General features: G+C 54.5%; 3 protein-coding genes across 3 annotated transcripts; all 3 read right to left on the minus strand.

Moving 5' to 3' along the window:
• Positions 1 to 2,123: 2,123 nt before the first annotated feature.
• On the minus strand, positions 2,124 to 4,637 carry B0T15DRAFT_388146 (uncharacterized protein; the record flags this gene model as incomplete). The annotated part of the gene is made up of 4 exons (XM_062864428.1): positions 2,124 to 3,297; positions 3,355 to 4,091; positions 4,158 to 4,400; positions 4,560 to 4,637. The coding sequence occupies 4 exons, from the start codon at positions 4,635 to 4,637 to the stop codon at positions 2,124 to 2,126; spliced, it is 2,232 nt and encodes a 743-aa protein (XP_062725330.1).
• Positions 4,638 to 5,430: 793 nt separating this feature from the next.
• On the minus strand, positions 5,431 to 6,687 carry B0T15DRAFT_388750 (glycoside hydrolase family 5 protein; the record flags this gene model as incomplete). Its single annotated transcript, XM_062864457.1, has 1 exon — positions 5,431 to 6,687. The coding sequence occupies one exon, from the start codon at positions 6,685 to 6,687 to the stop codon at positions 5,431 to 5,433; it is 1,257 nt and encodes a 418-aa protein (XP_062725331.1).
• Positions 6,688 to 8,123: 1,436 nt separating this feature from the next.
• On the minus strand, positions 8,124 to 10,337 carry B0T15DRAFT_545341 (uncharacterized protein; the record flags this gene model as incomplete). The annotated part of the gene is made up of 4 exons (XM_062870131.1): positions 8,124 to 9,094; positions 9,157 to 9,927; positions 9,989 to 10,194; positions 10,286 to 10,337. The coding sequence occupies 4 exons, from the start codon at positions 10,335 to 10,337 to the stop codon at positions 8,600 to 8,602; spliced, it is 1,524 nt and encodes a 507-aa protein (XP_062725332.1). The 3' UTR covers positions 8,124 to 8,599.
• Positions 10,338 to 19,260: the final 8,923 nt, after the last annotated feature.

Below are 19,260 nucleotides of genomic sequence, written 5' to 3' on the forward strand. Positions count from 1 at the left end.
ATAGTTTATGTTGAGGCTCAGTTCTCCGGCCTGGACCCAAAGCTGAACCAGTCGTCGGGTCAAGCTGGCCAATCAAAGTCTCAATTGCTTCCTTATCTGTGTACCCACTCTTTTCCAGAGATCTTCCACAGCGTTTCACACCGGGGTAACCCTGCTGCCTTTATCCTGTGGAGCCTAACCGTCAATCATCACGCTGACTGACAAATATTCGCCAGATCGTTCATGATTGAACGGAGATATCAGCAGTTTCTTCACGAATGTATGTCATATCTAGGCTGCCTCTCATGGGCAGAATACGCATTTCATACCCGCTCCCCCAGCCATTGCAGACTCAAATGCCGCGGTCGCTATCAAACCGAGGATCGATGCTCTGACGGCCGGACCCTGAACCGTAAGCGAGGACCTCCCGATGTGCCGGGCCGAATTTCAACCATGGAAATTACGGCATATCCGATACCCATCTCATTGAGCCTTGATGTCTGATTCCCACAACCTTGGGCTTCCCTACTGATGCTAAACACTTGTACTCAGGCTCACGTGAAGTGAGATTCTGGGTTGTTGTTGCCATGAGAGGACGTCCCACTGAAGCGGGGCGAATTCCATGTGAAAGCGGATGCTAAGTCTGCCAAGAGATAGGCAGCTTATCGGTCGAGAGGAGCCAATGACAACACGCGGGATTGAACAAAAGCCAAACGTCAATCAACCTGAAAGCTGTTGATAAGTGCTTCGACGTCACGACTTTACAGTTGTGCTTGGACGGCATGAGGCATCGCATGAGAGCCAGCAGTTCTCTGGCGGACGGCTGCTGTCTGGATCTAGTTTGGACTCCTCGTTATTATTTATATTCCTTTTCATTTTCACTCTCCTCCGCCTTATTATGTAGCAAGATAAGGCAAGCTAAGTCTTGAGAGATACGGTCCATTCCGATAATACCCCACACTGTGGTGGCATCTTCTGTCCCGACTCCCCCGTATTGCCGATGCCGGCGGAGCTGCTTGAACCATTTGAACCACACTCTCGGAGTCCTCAATGCTGTCCTGTTTGGAAGCTACGAAGTGATCAGGCGCACGTGTATACTTTCTTCTTCAAGCCTGAACTGGACCCTTGAATGCACCATGATTGCGTTGCACCAACGTGAATCTCTGAAACACATAGGTAGGCGTGGTAGGATACGTTCCCGACTGACACCAAGCGGACCAACCATGCTTCCATGGTTGCCTCAACACTGATTACATCACCATCCACGAGTTCAAGTATCACAGCATGTTCACACGGGTGAGGTCCCCGCTGATCGACATATTGCGGGGAGGCCTGGGACGGCCGAAGATACAAATGTTGAGATGCAGTGCTCGAGGTTCGATTTGCAGATGATTGCAACTTGCAACGTAATAATGGACGCCGACAACTGGCAGGGTTCCTTCATGGTGCAGCTGAAGGCAGCTAACCGCTAATAAAGATAACATGATGACAGGCCATTGTGGTTCAAAAAGCCATCGACAGCTCGATATATTCATTTTCTAATTTAGAGCTTAGGTGCAACGGTGCGCTACCTTCGGCAGAGCGTGTGTGAACCCTGAAAACACGTCGAGATTCCATATCAGCGCCGACCCGCATTCCAGACCCAGATACTTGCATCTAAGCCGCAGGGCCCATCATGCTGCAATCAAGATACTCCTTATTATATGGGCATAGTAGAAGAGAGAACATTACGGTCATAACCTCAGGGCAAAAGTCCATCATTCTATTCTTCATGCTGCTCGCGCTGCCTCCTCTCTGTCCCCAGGCCACCTCAACGGTCTTAGTCTACCCTTCACCCGCCGCTGGAAAATAAACCCTATTTTCCCGATGCGCTCCAGTAAACCAGCAACGAAAACAGAGAGGAGGGGAAGGTAAAGATACAAGCATCAAAGGAACTGAAAGCAAATCCACGCAGACCGGTATGGATGGCGGGTATCTACCGTACCGTGTAACTCCGCGAGCGACCCTAGCCTCCAAGACCAGAACCTAACGCCTTAGCGAAAGCCGGTTCCGTTGCCATTATCCTCACAATTCCCATAGCCAGTGCCACCCCCCAGATGCCCGTCATTTCGAGCCGATAGCCCCCTCAGACCCTCGGCTCCAGTTTAAAACACCGTCAAACTGCCATCATCCCCACTCCGCGCAATATCATACATGAGAATCGTATGATCCTTATAATGCAGGATAAGTCTGTACATGGTCGGCGACGGCCTCTCCCCGCGCGGACGCAGCTCGAGGTCGACTCCGGGCCGGTACGGCACCGGCGACATGGCAATGCCGATCAACGTACACCCCGGCCGCAGCTTTCTGTCGTCCTCTGATCTGCGGGGCAGGACGTAGTCGACGCGGAAGCCGTGCCGCAGTTTGGTCATGTGCAGCCTCTTGGCCGTCTTGGTCAGCGTGATGAGGGCGACGCGACCGGTGGGCGAGCCGGCGGCGACCAGGTTCAGCTGCGGGATATGGATGAGCATGCTCACGCGCTCCGAGTAGGTCGGGTGGAGATCCCAGGGGGTGCTCGGGGCGTTGGTGTGGTGCGGGAGGACATACTTGCAGTCGATGCAGGGCGCGTCTTTGTTAAAGGGCTGGAGCTCGATGTCGGTCAAGGAAGTGCGGAGGAGGCAGTAATCCTTGACGGCGTGCTCCGGCAGATCGGCTTTGGAGAACTCGATCTGGCTTCCATCCCTAGTCTGACGGAGGCTATAGCTTCCGAGCTTTTTATGGTACATCCCGTCGCCGGCAAGGCTGTCGATCGATGCCACATTCTTAGAGGTGGGATTAATGACTCCAAGCATCTGGGCGCCGTCTGTCGTATCGCCGGACTTGAGATACCACGGGCAGTCGGTGGTGGAGGGCGGCAGTACTTTACGCCCCTGTTTCTCGGTGCCGGTTTTCGACCCGGAGGGTACCGCTTTGTTGTGAAAAGGGTCCGGCGCTGAAGGAAGGTTCACGGCCCCATCTTCAGAATCGGAATCGGTCTCCCATGAGTCCGAGAGATCTTGTTCCACGAATACCGACTTGCAGGCGTGGGTCACCGCATACTCGGCGGTGTTCTGGCGCCGCCGGAACACGGCTTCGGCGGGTAGCGACAGCTCCCGGATATAATACAGGCTACATGTCGTATCCAGCCAAACTGTGTTGTTCTGCGATAATGCAGGACCCGTCTGTTCGAGCTTCGTGACGGCAATGACCTCGTTTCCCGGGACCCCGAGACATTCGCGCACCGTCTGGGTCCGCTTGAAACACCTATCCGGAAGAACCAGCACGCCCCAGCCCACAACCCTGCAGAACTGTCAGCACATCTCGGGTTCGGAAAACATAGCCTTGACAACTTCATACGCTGGCGTACGACGTCCCCTTGAAACAGCCTTTGGCCATCGGACGGGCGCCTGGCCCACATTCCAGATGTCGAGAAGCCATACGTTGCCACGAATGTCGATGGCGACAACCTTGTCTGCCTCTCCCGCTTCGTCATCCATGAAGGTGACGTTGGGGATGTTGTGCCCTTCATAGCCAAGCGGTAGGACGATCCGCCAAGTCCTAGTCCTGGATCGCACGTGCTTTTCAAGCTCTATTTCGTCGGGCTTCTTCCCATCCGTAGAGAATTTGACGGCGGCGGCGGAGGGGCGGCTGAGTGCAAAAGCAAACACAACAACCATGCGCAAGTTCGAGCCGACGGCAATCAGGCGGGATTGCTCGTGGATAGCAAGTCCCCATGCCGAGCTACCGACATTGTCCTGGAAGCAGAGTTTCGGGTGCGCTGCTTGACGGCTGCGAGATCCAGGGCTGCGGCCCGCATCGCTGTTAGCCTTGATGCAGTGGGCGATCGCATATGTGTAGTAAGCCGCCACGTCGCCATCATCGTAGGCAAACAGGACAATTTCCATATTCCCCAGATTGCCCACGATTATGTGGTTGATTTGATGCGGGAAGTATGTGTCGATGGCTCCGGGACAGGATGTCCCAAGCGGGGATCGCGGCGGGTGGAGGATGAGTGACGGGGCGGGCAAGATCCGTGGCCCGGTCCTCTGGGGCTGGTAGACATAAATTCTGTCTTGATAGGCTGCGAAGTACAACTGTCCCATCGACTTATGGTCAGTACAACTCTCCATTACTGTTTCTCGCGGCCGGGTTGTCCCTACATTGTACCGTTGCGAGAGGGCCGTCAGATTGTTCCTCGTCGTCGCAATCTTAGGGAATCCGTGCTGGGCGTGGTTCGAATCTGTCTCCTCCCCCAAGTCGGAGGAGGTCTCGACATCGTACATCTCAGTATCCTCTTCTTCATCCTCAGACTCACTTCCGACGTCGTCCTCCACAATGACGTTGGATACGTGTGGGAGCTCAAAGACAAACGTCTCTATCTCGTCGAGAACATCTTTCCCGAACTAGGACGGGAGCAGGTTAGGTTAGCTAAAATTGGCCCATAAACCATGGATGAGTGGTCCGGGACACAACAAGCTTCCACCTTCCCCCCTTTCCTCCAGGATGGAGTTGGAAATCTCGCTGTCATTGAGCCATGATTTGCAAGACGACAATGTGCTCACCCTGCTCTCAGCTGTCTGGACATAGCAGGTCCGGCTGACGTAGAGGTCTTCGCGGCCTTCGTGGCCGTCGTTAGCCATTTGTCACGTTCCGTCAACCGATCTGAGTTTTACGAAGAGAGCGCGGTACATCGTTTGTGGAGAGAGGTTGGCGAGTTGTTGTTGTAAGTTGGATAAGGCGGGGCGCGACGTTGAGGGGCATTGGGTAAGGTACCGACTCGAGCTACATACCCTATCGGGCTTATCGATAACGAGGTAGCGAAAGATCGGGTGATCCAAGACGTCACCGGTGCACGCACCACGCATCGGTTCTGGGACGTGAGATAACGGTACTGCCTACGGCAAGTTGATGTTGTAGGTATGGTAAAGCCTTTTAAGCTATAAGACGACTGCTAGCAGAAAACCATGCCAACTTGTGCATAAGGGACTTCCTTGATCGTCGCTCCAAATATACGATACCTATCAAGCACTCTAGCTTAATTCCGGCGGACGCTTCCTTCAGGTAGATACTACCTTACATACAATCAGATGACGTCTGGCGATGCAACCGAACATTCAGGTCAATTCATAAAATGGTAACACCTCGGGCGTTGATGGTATCAAGATGCGTCACCCAGCATTCACGACCAGTTTTCCTCCCAACAACGCCTTGAAACCCTCGCCGCCACCGGAATCGCGCACAGTGCCAAGCCCACCGAGCAACGCCAAAGTGCCCAATCCATATCCACAGAGCAGCCAACTCGAACCGACGCTATTGATGCTTTGAAACAATGTTGTTTCGAAGATAACCCAACCACGACGCCAGAGGTGCAAAACGAGACCCAAACACCATTATATCCCATCCCGGGCACAGAAAGAGAGCCAGTCACCCTGGTCACTTCCTGCTGCCAGCCCGCATCAACTGAGTCATGTCCTTCATCCTGTAATCTAGCACCGGCGTGGTCCAGTCGTCCTCTAGAAGCCTGTAGCCCTCCGTCTCATTATCCTTCGGTTTCCGCGGATTGAGTGCCCAGTATCCAAAATCGGCATCAATCGTCTTGAGATAGCGCAACAGGTTATCCCAGTAATTGGCGTCCCCCACGCCGGGCCTCTGTGGCGCGCCGAACTCCCCAATCCACACGGGCGCGATGTCGCCCTCCACCAGATACGCCCAGTTGTGGCGCATCGACTGGACGAAGCTCGGGTACGACCGTTTCGAGTATCGCCCTTCCAGGCTGCCCCAGCCGCTCCAGGCGTACACGTGCGCCGAGTAGACCACCCGGCCGGGCACGTCCAGCACCACCGGCCGCCTCCCAACGCCGGAGAGATCGTTCCCGGACTCGGTCCCGCCGACGATGATCAGCCAGTCCGGGTTCATCTTCAGCAGCCGATTCCCCGCCTTTTCCGCCGCGGCGGCCCACCGCTCCCAGGGCATGGTCCCCCACAACCCCCTCACCTCATTCCGGAGATCCGCCCCGATCACCAAGCTGTTGTTCGAGAACCGCGCCATGACCTCCTCCCAGTGCTCGATCCACTGCTCCTCCGTCTGCCGCACCCGGCACATCGCCCCGGGCAAGTGGTCGTTCGCCCACCCGGCATCGCACGGATCCGCGCCGCAGCACCACGTCGCGCTGGTGATGTGGTTATTCATGATAACCGCAATCCCCTGCGCCGTCAGCGCCTCCACGACCGCCTGCAGCACATCCATGGCCCGCTTGCCCACTAGATCCGGGTTCGCGCTCAGCAGGTGCGGCATGATCACGGGGTTGGCGATCACCAGCTCATCCGCGTACGGCATCCGCACGGAATTGAACCCCATCCGGCGGATCGTCTTGGCGATGTCATCCCGGTGCCGCACGTCCAGCCCGCCGGGCACGAACAGCTCGTCGGACGCGCCGTACCAGTTGACGCTGGCCAGCTTGAAGCGGCGACCGTTGGCGTCGACAATGTCGCGGCCGCTAGCGCGCAGCGGCAGCGTGTACCGCGGCGACGAGAGGAACGTGTCCTCGAGCGGCGGCGGCAGGGGCCGCTGCGCAAAGAGCCGGGCCGAGGCGTCGGGCACCCATGGGATGTTCAGCTCCGCTTCGGCCGCGAACAGGTAGGCTACGTAGATGGCGCCGGCCAGGAAGAAGCCGAGCAGGAGGCAGAACATTGACCGTTTTTGCGGTAGTATTCGTCGTAATACGGGCCGGTAGTAGCGGCTTTCTGGTCCTGGTGAGGATGATAGGTGTGGTGATGAGGTTGGCAGGGCTATTCGTTTCCCGCGTGGTGCTGGTAGGCAGAGCATTGGGGGAAGACCGGCTCCCGTGAGGCGGGAGCGACCTAAAAAGAAGTGGGTACTGGGGGGCGGTGAGGAGCCCGATCCCGAGCGGCTGCGGCTGTCAGTTTGAGACGGGGCTGAAGCGTAGGTCCCGAGCCGCTAGGCGATAGCTAAGGTTGGTTATGATGACGAAGAACGATGAAGAGGGGAATTCGCGAGCTTGAACTCTAGCGTATATGTAATGTATGCTTCGGTCAACCAGGCATCAGTATTCATTCACCCATTTTAAGGTCAGAGCCTGTTGTCGTCGCCGCAGTTTGTTTCATCCCACTCGGATCCTATAAACCACAGAGGCCCTCGCAAACCCATCAATTGGCCATTCCGAGGGCCGGGCGCCCGATATGTAGTCGAACGAAGTAGAAAAGAAAACCGGCATCTCCATGGTTGGAGAACCACTTGGACGGGCAAGGAAACCCAGAAATATGGTTTTATGAGAGTAGCCGCTTACTCAATGCCGACAGCGCGAGGCCAGATGACTGCCTTCACATTGCTTAGGTCCGGGAGCAGCGGATTCGCTTCCCCCACAGGGCTGCAGGCGGCGTGTGAGCCCTGGGATTTCTTGGCGCGCGAGTTAACTGGGCCGGTCGAATAGTCGGCCGTGTGCTGAAGGCCGTTCCCGAATTTCGTAACAGGGCACGAGACAAACGCTTCCAGGTTCTTTGGTGGCCGAAATGTGATGCTTGGGAGAACAAGTCTCAGGCCCAGAGAAGGCCGAGTTAGAGATATCGATCTGATGTTCCTGGAATGCACTAGCCACCGCCTTCTGCTCAAGCTCTCACTGTCGCTATTCTCTTATGTAAAGCAACCCGCCCGGGCTCTTTATTAAGTGCAGAAGAGGGTCCACAGCAAAAGCGGCGCCGACGAGACCCCGAGCCCGAAGGCCCCCTCTTCCGGCGCGTCCGGGCTTTGTCTTACTTTCCATTCCAGAAACATCGTGGGATTTGCGGTATGGCACCATCAGGACCGGAATCATCGGATGTTGCGATTTCTGTTCCGTCCGATACCCCAATCAGCGATCGGCATGGGAGACATTGACAATGCCGCAGGCGGCACTCACGTTAACAGCCGGAAGATTCTTAGTTATCGGAGAATCACGCCAGCAGGAGGTTGGGCGGGCACTCAGACGGACACCGTACCCTACCGCCCCACCCGCACCATGATGAGCATCCGGCAGTCCCGAGACACGCTGGCATTTAGGACTTCAAAAGCCTGCAGGTTTGCAAGCTTCCAATCCAATCTAACGTGAAATATACATTGGTCACGCGAGTCGGCTTCCGGTTTACCCGTCTCTCATCCTACATCTGGCCGTCCCAGGGCGCTGCACGGTGCACCTTGTGCCTTGATGCCCGATCCAACTCCCACTGAGGACTGATATACCCCGCACTTTGCGCCACAGACATTGCCTGAGAGAATTCCTGACGCCGACCCGAATCTATCCCTCTTAAAACACCTCCACCACATGCGACGACAAGATTCCTCGAGATTAGCCGAGAATAGGGGATCGCAGCGGGTTGTCCGACTGATGGCGATGGCAAGTATGTGGGCGGCTCCTGCCAACATCGCCGTCCGCTGGGACGCGTCTTTATATGCAACAATGGCCGCGAGGCTCTCGTCGCCGAGATTCAGCCCGAATGGAAGCGACATCGGCGGAATCTTAGTTGATTTTATTATCGGAAGGTAAAGTAAAAAAATAAATAAAAAGGAGTGAATTTTGTTGTGTTATTGTTCCGTGGTTGTCATAACTTCATATCCTGTTCATGCCCAGCGGGTTGACGTATCTGTCCTGCTGTGCGTACGGCGACGTCGATCTTGCATACGTCTCCCGCGCATCCCACGTCACTGTCTGAGGCGGTCGTGGGCTCGAAAACGACCTCGCCGGGGTATGGTACCGGGCAGTGTTTCCGAAGTAGTCGGGGGTCCGGCGCCCGTCGTTGGTTTGCGTGTGATTCTGTGCGTAATTCTGCGCGTAATCATGGAAATTCGGGCTCCCCACTGGCGACCGAGCTTGTGTCGGGGAGACGGGGGTCACTGCGGAGGGTGTTACTGACTCGTCCATGGTCTTCCCGGTGTCCCGGGACAGCATCTCGTACGAACGTGTGTCTTTCTTGAGATCATCCAGCCGCGCATCGACTGAGACGAACTCCCTCTTGTTCCGATTTGGAACTGACATAAACATGTCGCGCCAGCCGGTGATCATGGACCAGCGGCCGAGAAGGAAAAGCAGCCAAATGCCATTCATCTAAGTGCGCGATACGTTAGCCAGAGAAACTTGTCGGTAAGCAGGAGGGGCCCGTGGTTTACCCCTAGCAGGAAAAGAACGGCGCCGACGGTTGGCATGCTAACCGCAAGCATGCTGGCCTCATCTAGGCACGCTGTCTTATCTCCATTCTTAGCGAGGAGGCAACGAACCCAGGGGGTTGCGATGCTCTGATCGCGCTTCACTGCCTCGACTGTATTGTCCTGAAAGACGAACACCACGGAGAAGAAGATGACGTCGGCAATGATGATCAGGACAATGGCGATGCCTCTCCATTGAAGTGCGATGACTCGTCGTACTCGGCGGTAGGCCTGCTTCGGGGTCATGGTGCGGATACTGTTCGTGTACGAGGGCAGACCAGAGCCTTCGGTCGAGGCGCTGTTGTCGGCAAGCGAGGCAAGGTAAACCTTGATGCAGTAGCCGAACGTGGCGAATTGGATGATAATGGTCAGGCCCGCAAATACCAGCAACGGAATCCACAGGTCGGCGAGGCTGTTCTTGTGGTTGATGTGGCATGTCTGCCCGAATCGGAACGACACGCCGCTCAAGATGAAGGCAATAACGACGCCGATGACGGGAATGCCCCAGCCCAGAGCCTGGGAGAACCACATAAAGTTGCGCCCAACGACCAGTTGCCAGCAGATCTGGAGGTGCAGAGATAGAGCTCGTAAGAAGACCCACATCACGCCTGCCCAGCCCCCCAAGATGAGGAAGAAGCCGGAGGCGGCGCACATCGAGTTCGTTTTCATCGAGTTGGGCGTGATCGCGTCGTAGCATTGATCTGGGTTTCCGGCGAGTGGAATGACAAAACCGAGCTGTGCAACGGGTCAATAATCTCACACCGAACGGGACACCGCGAGGGGTGCCAGAGCTTACATTCATGAACATGACCCCCATGGTGAGGCAGATGCTCAGATAATGCCTATACGTCTTGTCGACCGGAAGAACAGCCCACGATACCAAGAGAAAGACGCAGCAGAGTGTGCTTGCCACTGCCACCCAATTGGCTGCCGCGTTCATGGTCTGGAAGTTATCAGGGTACGCCCAATCCGTCAATGGGCATGGCAAGCAGCAAGTGAGGTCTCCGAGCGCCTGACATATTCTCCCTTCCACGACTAAGCCGTGGTGTTAGCGTCTGATATATAGGCGAACGATCGACAACTATCAACTCACACCCTCCATCTGTATAATAGATGTCTTGGAGGAAAGGCTTCGGGCACTCCATCTTGTTTTCGGTTCGAACAATCCTCCCCTTCAAGTTCAGAACCGCCTCTGCCGAATGATGATTTGTTTGACCCCGTTCGCTCGACGCCCACGGTCAGGGCCCAGTGGAAAGTTCGGTCCAATCGCTTCACAGCCCCTAGGTCTCCAGCTCTCGGGACTCTGTGAGAACTTGGACCGCGCGTTGCCCTCAAGCGGCGCAGTGTTCGGTCGATTGCGTGTTGGTCGGGTGTGCGGGAACACACATACGTCTATGGACCCATCGAGCTTCGGATACCAGTCCTGCGGGGCTCAGATCGATTTTTGTGTGATACCTATGATACAAAACGAGTACAAGTGGTGAACTGGTGTCTCGAGTCTGCTGTAACGGAGGGGCAATCGTCGAGAAAGCTCCAGTTTCCTTTCCAACGGGGTCTGGGGGCGTAAATGATCGTTCGTTGGCGTGTAGTCAACAGGCGAGCCAAGTCTCAAACAAGGAGGGGATTGGGGACTTTGGCCTCAAGACATGCGAAGAGAACAGAAGGGAAATCTCCAAAGAGAGGGAACGGGTGGCAAGGAAGGGAATGGAGGGGGTGTGGAACAATATGTAGAACAGATCCTGTCAAGATCTGCCCTCCTTCAATCTGGGGTCCCAGGGGAAGCGAGGCACCGCCGGGGGGAGGAGGGACGAGAACTCTGTTGAACGGCCCGTTGTTACAGAACACGGACATTTCGCGACCATTTCGCAAGGTGGGCCGACTGCCAGGCAACGGACCAACCAGTTTAGCCAGTTTGCTTCGGAGATGGCAACAAGGACCCTGGCCCATCGAGTCCTGGGTGGCAGGTGCGGAGCAGCTGCCCTGCGACGGTCATTGTCCAAAACGTGCAATCTTCCGAGGATGGCACCGGCGACGGCGGACTCCCATTGGGAGGCAGCACTTCCCAGTTGATGGTACCGGGCCCGCCAAGGTCCCAGCCATGAACGGGAGGGCGGGGCTGACGGGGGGAGGCCAAGACCCGCAGGAAGCGGCCGGGTTTGGAAGGCACGAACTTCACTCGTTCCTGGCGGCCGGGGTGCTCATGCCTTGGCGTGCTTGGTGGGCCGGTTTGCCCGCTTCTGCAGGGATGGTGCCTGCTCGGCTTTCTTGCAGGCTCGCGGCTTGGCAAGTCTGGAACAGAGCACTTCGACACGGCCGCGCACACTGTCTGATGAGACTTTCAGGTTGTATCCGTACATACAATACGGATCCGTACCTTCGTCAACTTCCTGGTCCAAGTTTGTAATCGAGCCGACATTCCACAGCTGGTGCTCGCAGATCTGACCCAAGCATGAGTAGGCCATTGTCACGCGGCTGGAAAGAACTCCAACCCCAATAGTTACAATCCGCATCTCATGCGGAAGGGTCCGCGGTCGTCGGCCTAGGGGCCAGTAATGCGTCAGGAGCCATCGATTGCCAAGGCATACAGAGCCGCCACACGAATTATTCGGCGCCGTGACGGAAAACGGGCCTACGCAGTAGAGTCCTGAACGATTCTGTGTGGCCGTGTATCGAGAGTTGCCGGGACCATGATGCAGTTCGAGTTGGCCCATGGACAGGAAAACCAACGCAATGCGCGACCCGGTGGAGTCCGGCTCTTGTGCTCGGACCTCTAGTGTACTTTGCTATGTACTGTGTTGTATACGGATACAAACCGTAATTCATCCAGAGGGTATGACGGTATCGACAGTTGCATCAACTTCTATCTACGCATGTACGTACAATACATCTACTTAGTGCATCCTCTTGCAGACAAACCATCATAACACAGGGCAGCAGAGACTTCCGTCCGTTGCAGGAGCGCCAGCTGTGTACGACCAGGAACTGGAGAGTGTGCGATATCTTCCGCTGGGGCGTCGAATATGAGAGTCACCTAGGATGTCGACGATACGGGACGGTGTCCCTCTGGCCGCGACTGGAGGGTCCGGAAGACCGTCTCAGACTCTCTCCGGAATCAACAATGTAAATCACTAGAAGTAGCGCAGTTGGGACAATAGTATGTCTCCACGGATGAGTGGATCTTAACTGTATCGGAAAGCGCCGTCCAAGGATGGCGGCTTTTCCAAAGTCGCATGAGTTCAGACCGATAAACTTGAACCTCTGCCGAAGGCGGGATAGCCTAGCTTATTACATACACACAATAGCGCCCAGGGACGATTTCCGGAGCCAGACCTGTAAGCCATGCAATCATGGTCCAAAAAGACATCTCTGGTGGACTCCAGCTCATGTCGGAAGATTGAATGCGTTTCTCATGCTAATAAGTGTCGGTTTTCGTCCTGTCATCACGCTGGGAATGTCCCAAGTCCATAGCCTACTGTGTCGCTTTTCCATCCTACGCACTGTCTGCCATCGACGAAGCTAACTGTAATTCGCCAATCGGCACACTGCCTCTTGTCGACCTCCCTGGCACCTGCAATGATCTCTCAGCTCGCACACCTGCCGAGCCTCTAGCAGGAAAGAGAAACGCTTCTGAGGTTTCAACTGGTTCAAACAACTAACGAAAGCTCAGCCAGTCATACGGCGATATTTACCACGCTCAGGTGACAAGGTCCAGTCACGCGGCCGACAGTTGCCAACGGCGAAAGCAAGGAGTCCTGCCAATGGCGTGATTGGGAGATTTGGTGTCCAGCATCCCGGCAAATCACACCGATGCAGATCTTGCTTCATAGGGGCTGGATGGCATGATGGCGCTACATTGAAAGTGTGATTCGGGTCGCTTTCGCATCGTCGATATTCGGCAGCGGCAGGTCTTGGGCCAGGCTACACACTGTTCGCCAGTGCCAGTCCGCTCGATTGGATGCCCATTGTGTCGCCGAATTCGAGACTCAGGCCTCTAGTTAGCTGCCTCATCAGTGCGTGCCCGATTGTTACTTGCCAACACCTGACCAAGATACAGAATCTCTGGGCAAACTGCTATCGAGCCGAAACCCTGCAGGCGATCAATCTTAGCCTCCCTACTGTGGTAGAGATCATGGCTTCTATGTAGTGTGACGCCCTGCACACGGCCAGACCGGACTCTCTTGGCTCTGAAGCGGCCGTATGGTACGGTACAATACCTACCGTCTTCGGTTCCCATTCCCAAGTTCACCAAACTATCAGCCCTTTCGTACAGCCAGCACGCCTTCAGGCTTGGTACCACATCGGCGCCGCACTTGCCAATAAATCGGTCTGGCTTCAAGAAAAATTGAACACGGAGACGGCCGGACGGGATGGGAGGAGTCTCCTGTCTGAGACATAACCATCAGCTCGGGTCTTAGATATTGAGCCACTGAAGAGGTCCCGGAGAGCGAACGACATGATATGGTGCATTGAAATGAGAGGCAGATCGGAGCCCTCAACCAACGAGCAATGCGCCCCAGGAGGCCCGACGGCCAGGCACCGCGCCGCAAGGACGAGGCGATGCCTGCACGACATAATTATCACGTCACCATGGCTATTGGGGGCCAGCAATGCCGCCTGCTCAGGCTTTACAAAGCCCGCGGTAGTGGATTATCGCGCCGCCTCTGCGACAACACAACATTTGCGGCCTTCCCTCCACCACAGACGCCACTGACCCGGGAGATGGCCGGGCGCACGACCCAGGCGTATGGAGCGGGCTGTCGGTGTTCCGGGCAGCCCTACCACCCACGGGCTTCTAGAAAACGTGGCGGACGCCATCGCTCCCGAGTCTCCGCACGAAGGAAGTCGGCATCTCCAGGCGAGCGCCCTAGGCTAAACTCAAGATTACCTTCATCTTGCACCCGAACCCGCCAATGAACTGGTTCTAAGCGAATTCCCAAACGATGGAACTGTCGTTCATTACAGCCTTCCCGACTGTCGCACGACAGAGGAAAAATATTAAGAACACAGTGTCTCGGGCTCTTTTCAAGACCCCGTCAACCTCGAGAAATGCGCCTCTGGAACCGAAGTGATATTGCAATGCGAGTTGCGGCACTTGCAGGAACTTCACATCAAACTACAACAATAGCCCTGCGCTGACAATCTGACATACTGTTTTAATCATACAAGCGCATATTAGCCTGCAGGGGCCAAGGGGGACATTGCAACGGTTTACAGGTATCCAGGCCCACTGGTTCGGCCCGTCGTCGGGAGCGTTGATGAGAGCTGTCACTCCCACGGAAACGACCCTGGGAGCTGATTATGAAGGTGTGTACACCATCAGTTCTTGTGCCGCCCGAACGAGTCGATTCCCGGTTCCAAAGAACGGCTACGGAGTACGTTGGCCGGATTGTCACGCGAGGTCTTAAAGCACAGACTGTGAGATTTGCCTATGCTGTGTGTTACCCGACCGTCCCGCGGACGCGTTGCTGATATACCTGTTCCGTCTCTGCAGATCGCCTTATGTATTCGTATGTACGTGTAGCATCGCGCGAACTGTTGGGACTAACTACCGACCTTGGGAACCCAACAAAATCAAGACAATGGACTGAGCAGCGGCGGCAACATCACAACGGACAGCGGTCCCATCGACGGTCGAAACAGCCCCGCATTACGCAGAGTGGTCTCGAAGAATCAAGTCGTTTACATATGATCACCCGGACTCGTTGGTACAATACATACAATACATAATGTGTACAGCAGCGCCCTATAACTCGGAGGATCGAACCGAAAGCCGTTAGCCCTTCCCGATCTGCTGAATTTTTTTGGTTTTGGACATTGGCTTGGCGACGCGAGGTCATTACAACTTCATTTCACGCGCTTCGGCGCGGCGGCGGGGGATTTCTCATCAACAAAGCCAAGTCGGATCTTCTCTCTTTGCTTTTTCCTTCTCTCTCTTTGCTCTTGTTTCCTCGGGAACTCGGGGCTGCCCCTGGTCCGCCTCGTGGGACATCCATCGTCGGTGTCCCTGGGCTAACTAGCGTGCTGCTGCTAGCCAGGGGTAGCGCGAGACCCGCTTATGTGAGACATCGACATGGAAGAAGCGAGGGGCCAGCTACCCCCGTACATAACGTTAGCTCTCTTTCGCTTTCGTGATGATGAGAGCCTGTTCACCTTGTCACGGACGGACTCGCAGTTGATCAACGAAACAATGGTTTCCTCTGGGGTACCCGTTCCGCTCTGTCTTTCCGGTCTTCGGCTTGCACCTTTTTGACAGATTGTCTGTGGAGTTTGCGAGATTTGATGGCATTGTTGACGCGGGCCTCTTTCTACACTTTTACGTAGGTGCCCCATAATCAAGCTCTTACATAGATGTAAAAGCTGTTATGTAAAGCCGGCACCACGGAGGCGGCACCTGCTGCGATCGGTGAGAAGCATCTTCTACTTCAGGAAGTTCGTCGGTTCTTAGTTCGGCCGATCTGCGTTGTCGACCGAAGCCTGCTTGCATCGGTCCCTCTCTGTCCCGGGCACTTCCCCAGGTTGCGGTTCTCGGGGCCGCACCTACATCTCTCAAAATTCTCGAGGCATTGGCACTTCCGTTGTTCCAAGCAGCAGGAGGAGACTTGGCTGTGTTTGGGACCGATTCCCGAGTAGGAATCGGGCCCTCATCTTAAAAACTGTTGGTAGCATCGGATGCAGGCACCGACACTATCACCGTTTCGGGACTTGGCAGTTGCCCATCCCAGCTTCGCGAGGTTGGAGAAGAATGGCCTCGCCTTATTAGGGTACAGTGTAGGGTGGCATTCTGGTTTCCGGATAGGACATCCGGTTTCCGGGAGAGAGGACGGAATTCCCTCGCAATGGTCTGCTGTGGTGAACCATGGGCCCGGGTTCGCGCCTCGCTTGCCTTCTGCCCAACAAAGAATGTTATAGGACGGCCGTATAACTGTTCTTGGTACCGGTCGAGGCTAAAATGGCATGTTGCAATTCACGGTTTTCAACATACTGTAGGCAAAGTGCGAATGCTACGGTGATAATGCCAGTGCGAAAATAGGCCGGCTAAGTGTTTCACGCTGCCCTGGAAGAAACGATTCTCCGAAACGGTTCTCCGAGACGATACTGCACGCTAAAACCCCTATGCCTTGGGTGTTTGAAGTGCTCGAGTATGTACAATTAATTGCACATACAATACAATACAACCCCTGGAGATGTGTCTTGGTCCAGCTCTATTCCGTCTTCGAATATATAGCCTGGACTCGGGCTAAGGAGACATAGCAGCACAGACTAGCTCGTAAGATATCACACGTACGTACATATCAGCATGATACCGAGGTCCTTTGGTGGTGCGCAGATCTGCAGCACTGTGCGAGAGGGTCCTAAACATACTACATAACCAAACCATGTATGGGCCGGCGCGATGGATCGAAAAAGACTTGGGAAGTGATCTTCGTCGGTCTTGACGCTAAGCATATAGCTAAGCATTGGTCACGCGCCGATCATGTGGGCTCTCCTCGATGCCTGTCTCGCAGTTAAGGGACCAGCTGTCATATTGGTGTCGTCAATCGGTAAAGAATGAGCATATACGAAAATATTTTGGCCTACGGCAATGGAGTTGGAGAGCACCCTGCAGACAGCCTGTGTCGGGTGCCTGGAGCCGTCGGTGAGGACGTTGGAATCAGACGGTGGGAGAGTGAAACGTGGAATCACGTAGCCAGTCTTATAGTACGCTTCCGCCATCCGTCTGGAGTTTCAGCCTGTGTCAAGCTGCCAAGTGATGCTGGTCCTTTGAGGCATCGAGGGATGGATAAGTTCTGAGAGTAGCCACATGACCAGGATGGACTGTATACATCACTAGGCGGCAATTGGATTGTATCCTGGTTGAGAAAGAGTTGGCTCGGATGTCATTGTAAACTCTCACTTCACCATCTGAACATAGTGCCACACATTGAGGATAGGTACATAGCCTGTCTAGATCTTGAAGGACGATACGGCAGCAGGAAGAGGAGCAGAAAGGTGAAATTTGATCAAGAATAAGAGCCGACAAAGAAAGGAGCAGGAAGGCTACGGAAAAGGGCAGGGAAGATTGAAGGATAAAGTGGTGGCAGCAAGTGACGGAAGATAGAAGTCTAATTCTCTCGTCGTCGTAAGGTCTCGACACCATGCTCACTCAAGAATCGAGCTGCTTGTTAAGGACCTCCTCACCTTTACCTCGGCTCTCCCTAGTTACAATCGCATATTGGACGGTGATTCAGTGGTAGCAAAGCACTACCATTCTCTGGCAATCCTCTGCTTCCTATGAGATGTTGGTGAGAGAATGGCATACCTGCAAGCAGTACAAACGGCTTCCGGCCAGGGAGCTTCTGCCCCATTTGGGGAGCCTGGCAGGAGGCGCTTGGACAATTATTGCACGGCACTTTTGTTGTATGTTGTGCGAGTCCTCCTCGCACGCTCATCTGCAAGAGGTCAACATGCATACTTGTTTACAGGACACGGTGAGTTTCAGGGTGTGACAATAGATTCAGGGGCGTCACACTTCAATTTGTATAAAGAAACCAAAATAGGGAGCGTATGGGTCTCAGAAAGCAGGGCACAGCAGCAAAGGGGCATTGGCAACGGTATAACCAGATGTGGATGGCAACAACCATCTCGTGACTCCACGGATCTTTTAAGACTCACTCAGCATATACACACGTGTAAGCACCTTGACATGGTGGAACCGAGTACTGCGCAACGTTCAACTTGTCCCACTATCCATAACAGCCCTTCTACGTTTCAACTACCGTACTGCACGATGCAACTGAATCACACAAGCTGCAACTGGAAACCCAACTCAAGCTTTCTCTGGTTGCTGAAAGCTGTGTCTCGGCTTCATGGGTCAACTCCCGAGACAGGTATGAGCACCGACGACCAGAAACATACATGGTGTACATCTCTGTCTCAAAGTGAAGCAGGCCAAGTCCACCAGACGGGCAAGATGGAAAGCTCAAAAAACTAGGTTAACTATCTTACGACCTGCATCTCATGCTCAAGACTGGACCTCGCCGGCCTTCACAGAACAGGAACATCAACGGATACGTACAGCAAGCGATGCTAGGACAGCCATGAATAAAGTGGGCGCACAACCAACAACCAAGAAGTATCGGCGGATATACTCGCGGGAGTTCATAATATTGTTTACTTAGTCAATGGTCACCACTTGTTGCTGGGGCATACGATGATCATGCACACGACTTACGTTAGCCCCAAGCGAGGAGAAGATTGCTCAAGCAGATGCCTACCTTTATATATCGACCTGGGAAACTGATCGAGACTTCAGGCAGGTGTGCACATGACTGGAAGGAGGTTGCACAGTGCCAGATTTGGATGTCCCTCTACAACTGCACACTCCCTCTGCATCTACCGACGTATCTAATGCTTCTCGGGGCATCGAGTTGATGATACGTTAAGCAGTGCCGTTCAATTCTCTTACTCTGATCCACCACCATCTGGAACGTTATAAGGATTACGATGAGGTGAAGTTGCCTTGGGTATACTCCTTGACACATACAAGACTTTCCCAATCCCGGAACTGCGTGGAATGCAGCATGTAGCAATGCGTGTGTGAGACCAGTAATGTGGAAAAGAAAAGTCAAGCAGCGAGGACTCTACAGCCACGGATACACATACATACATAGGCATCTTAGAAAGACCACCTAGGTACGCTACAAATGCTCAGCCGGCAACATTAACAGCACATACTTCCAGGCTCTCTCGCAGTTCTTCTTGCCTTACAGCACGGCGGATACGTGCCTGCAGTACGGTGTAAGAGCAACACGCCACAATTGTCGACAGGAAGCTGCTATATCCAGGGGTAAACGGTGCCGGGCTGGTCAAGACTTTTACTATTCCATGCGAGATCACGTCATAGCAAGCCAGGCAAGCAAGGTACTAAGTAGGTAGGTACTCCGAGGCTCAAGGGCACTGCGACTGTCATTTACGAGCTCCTTTTGAAATTTGAAACGCACGCTACTCGGACTACTCAGGGGCGTGCGCACCTGCAGGACAGCATCTGCACCTTACTAGTAGTCACAAATAGTTTTTCCAATGCCAACT

Source organism: Chaetomium strumarium, assembly GCF_033439665.1.
Source record: "Chaetomium strumarium strain CBS 333.67 chromosome Unknown B0T15scaffold_1, whole genome shotgun sequence".
Classification (NCBI taxonomy): domain Eukaryota; kingdom Fungi; phylum Ascomycota; class Sordariomycetes; order Sordariales; family Chaetomiaceae; genus Chaetomium; species Chaetomium strumarium.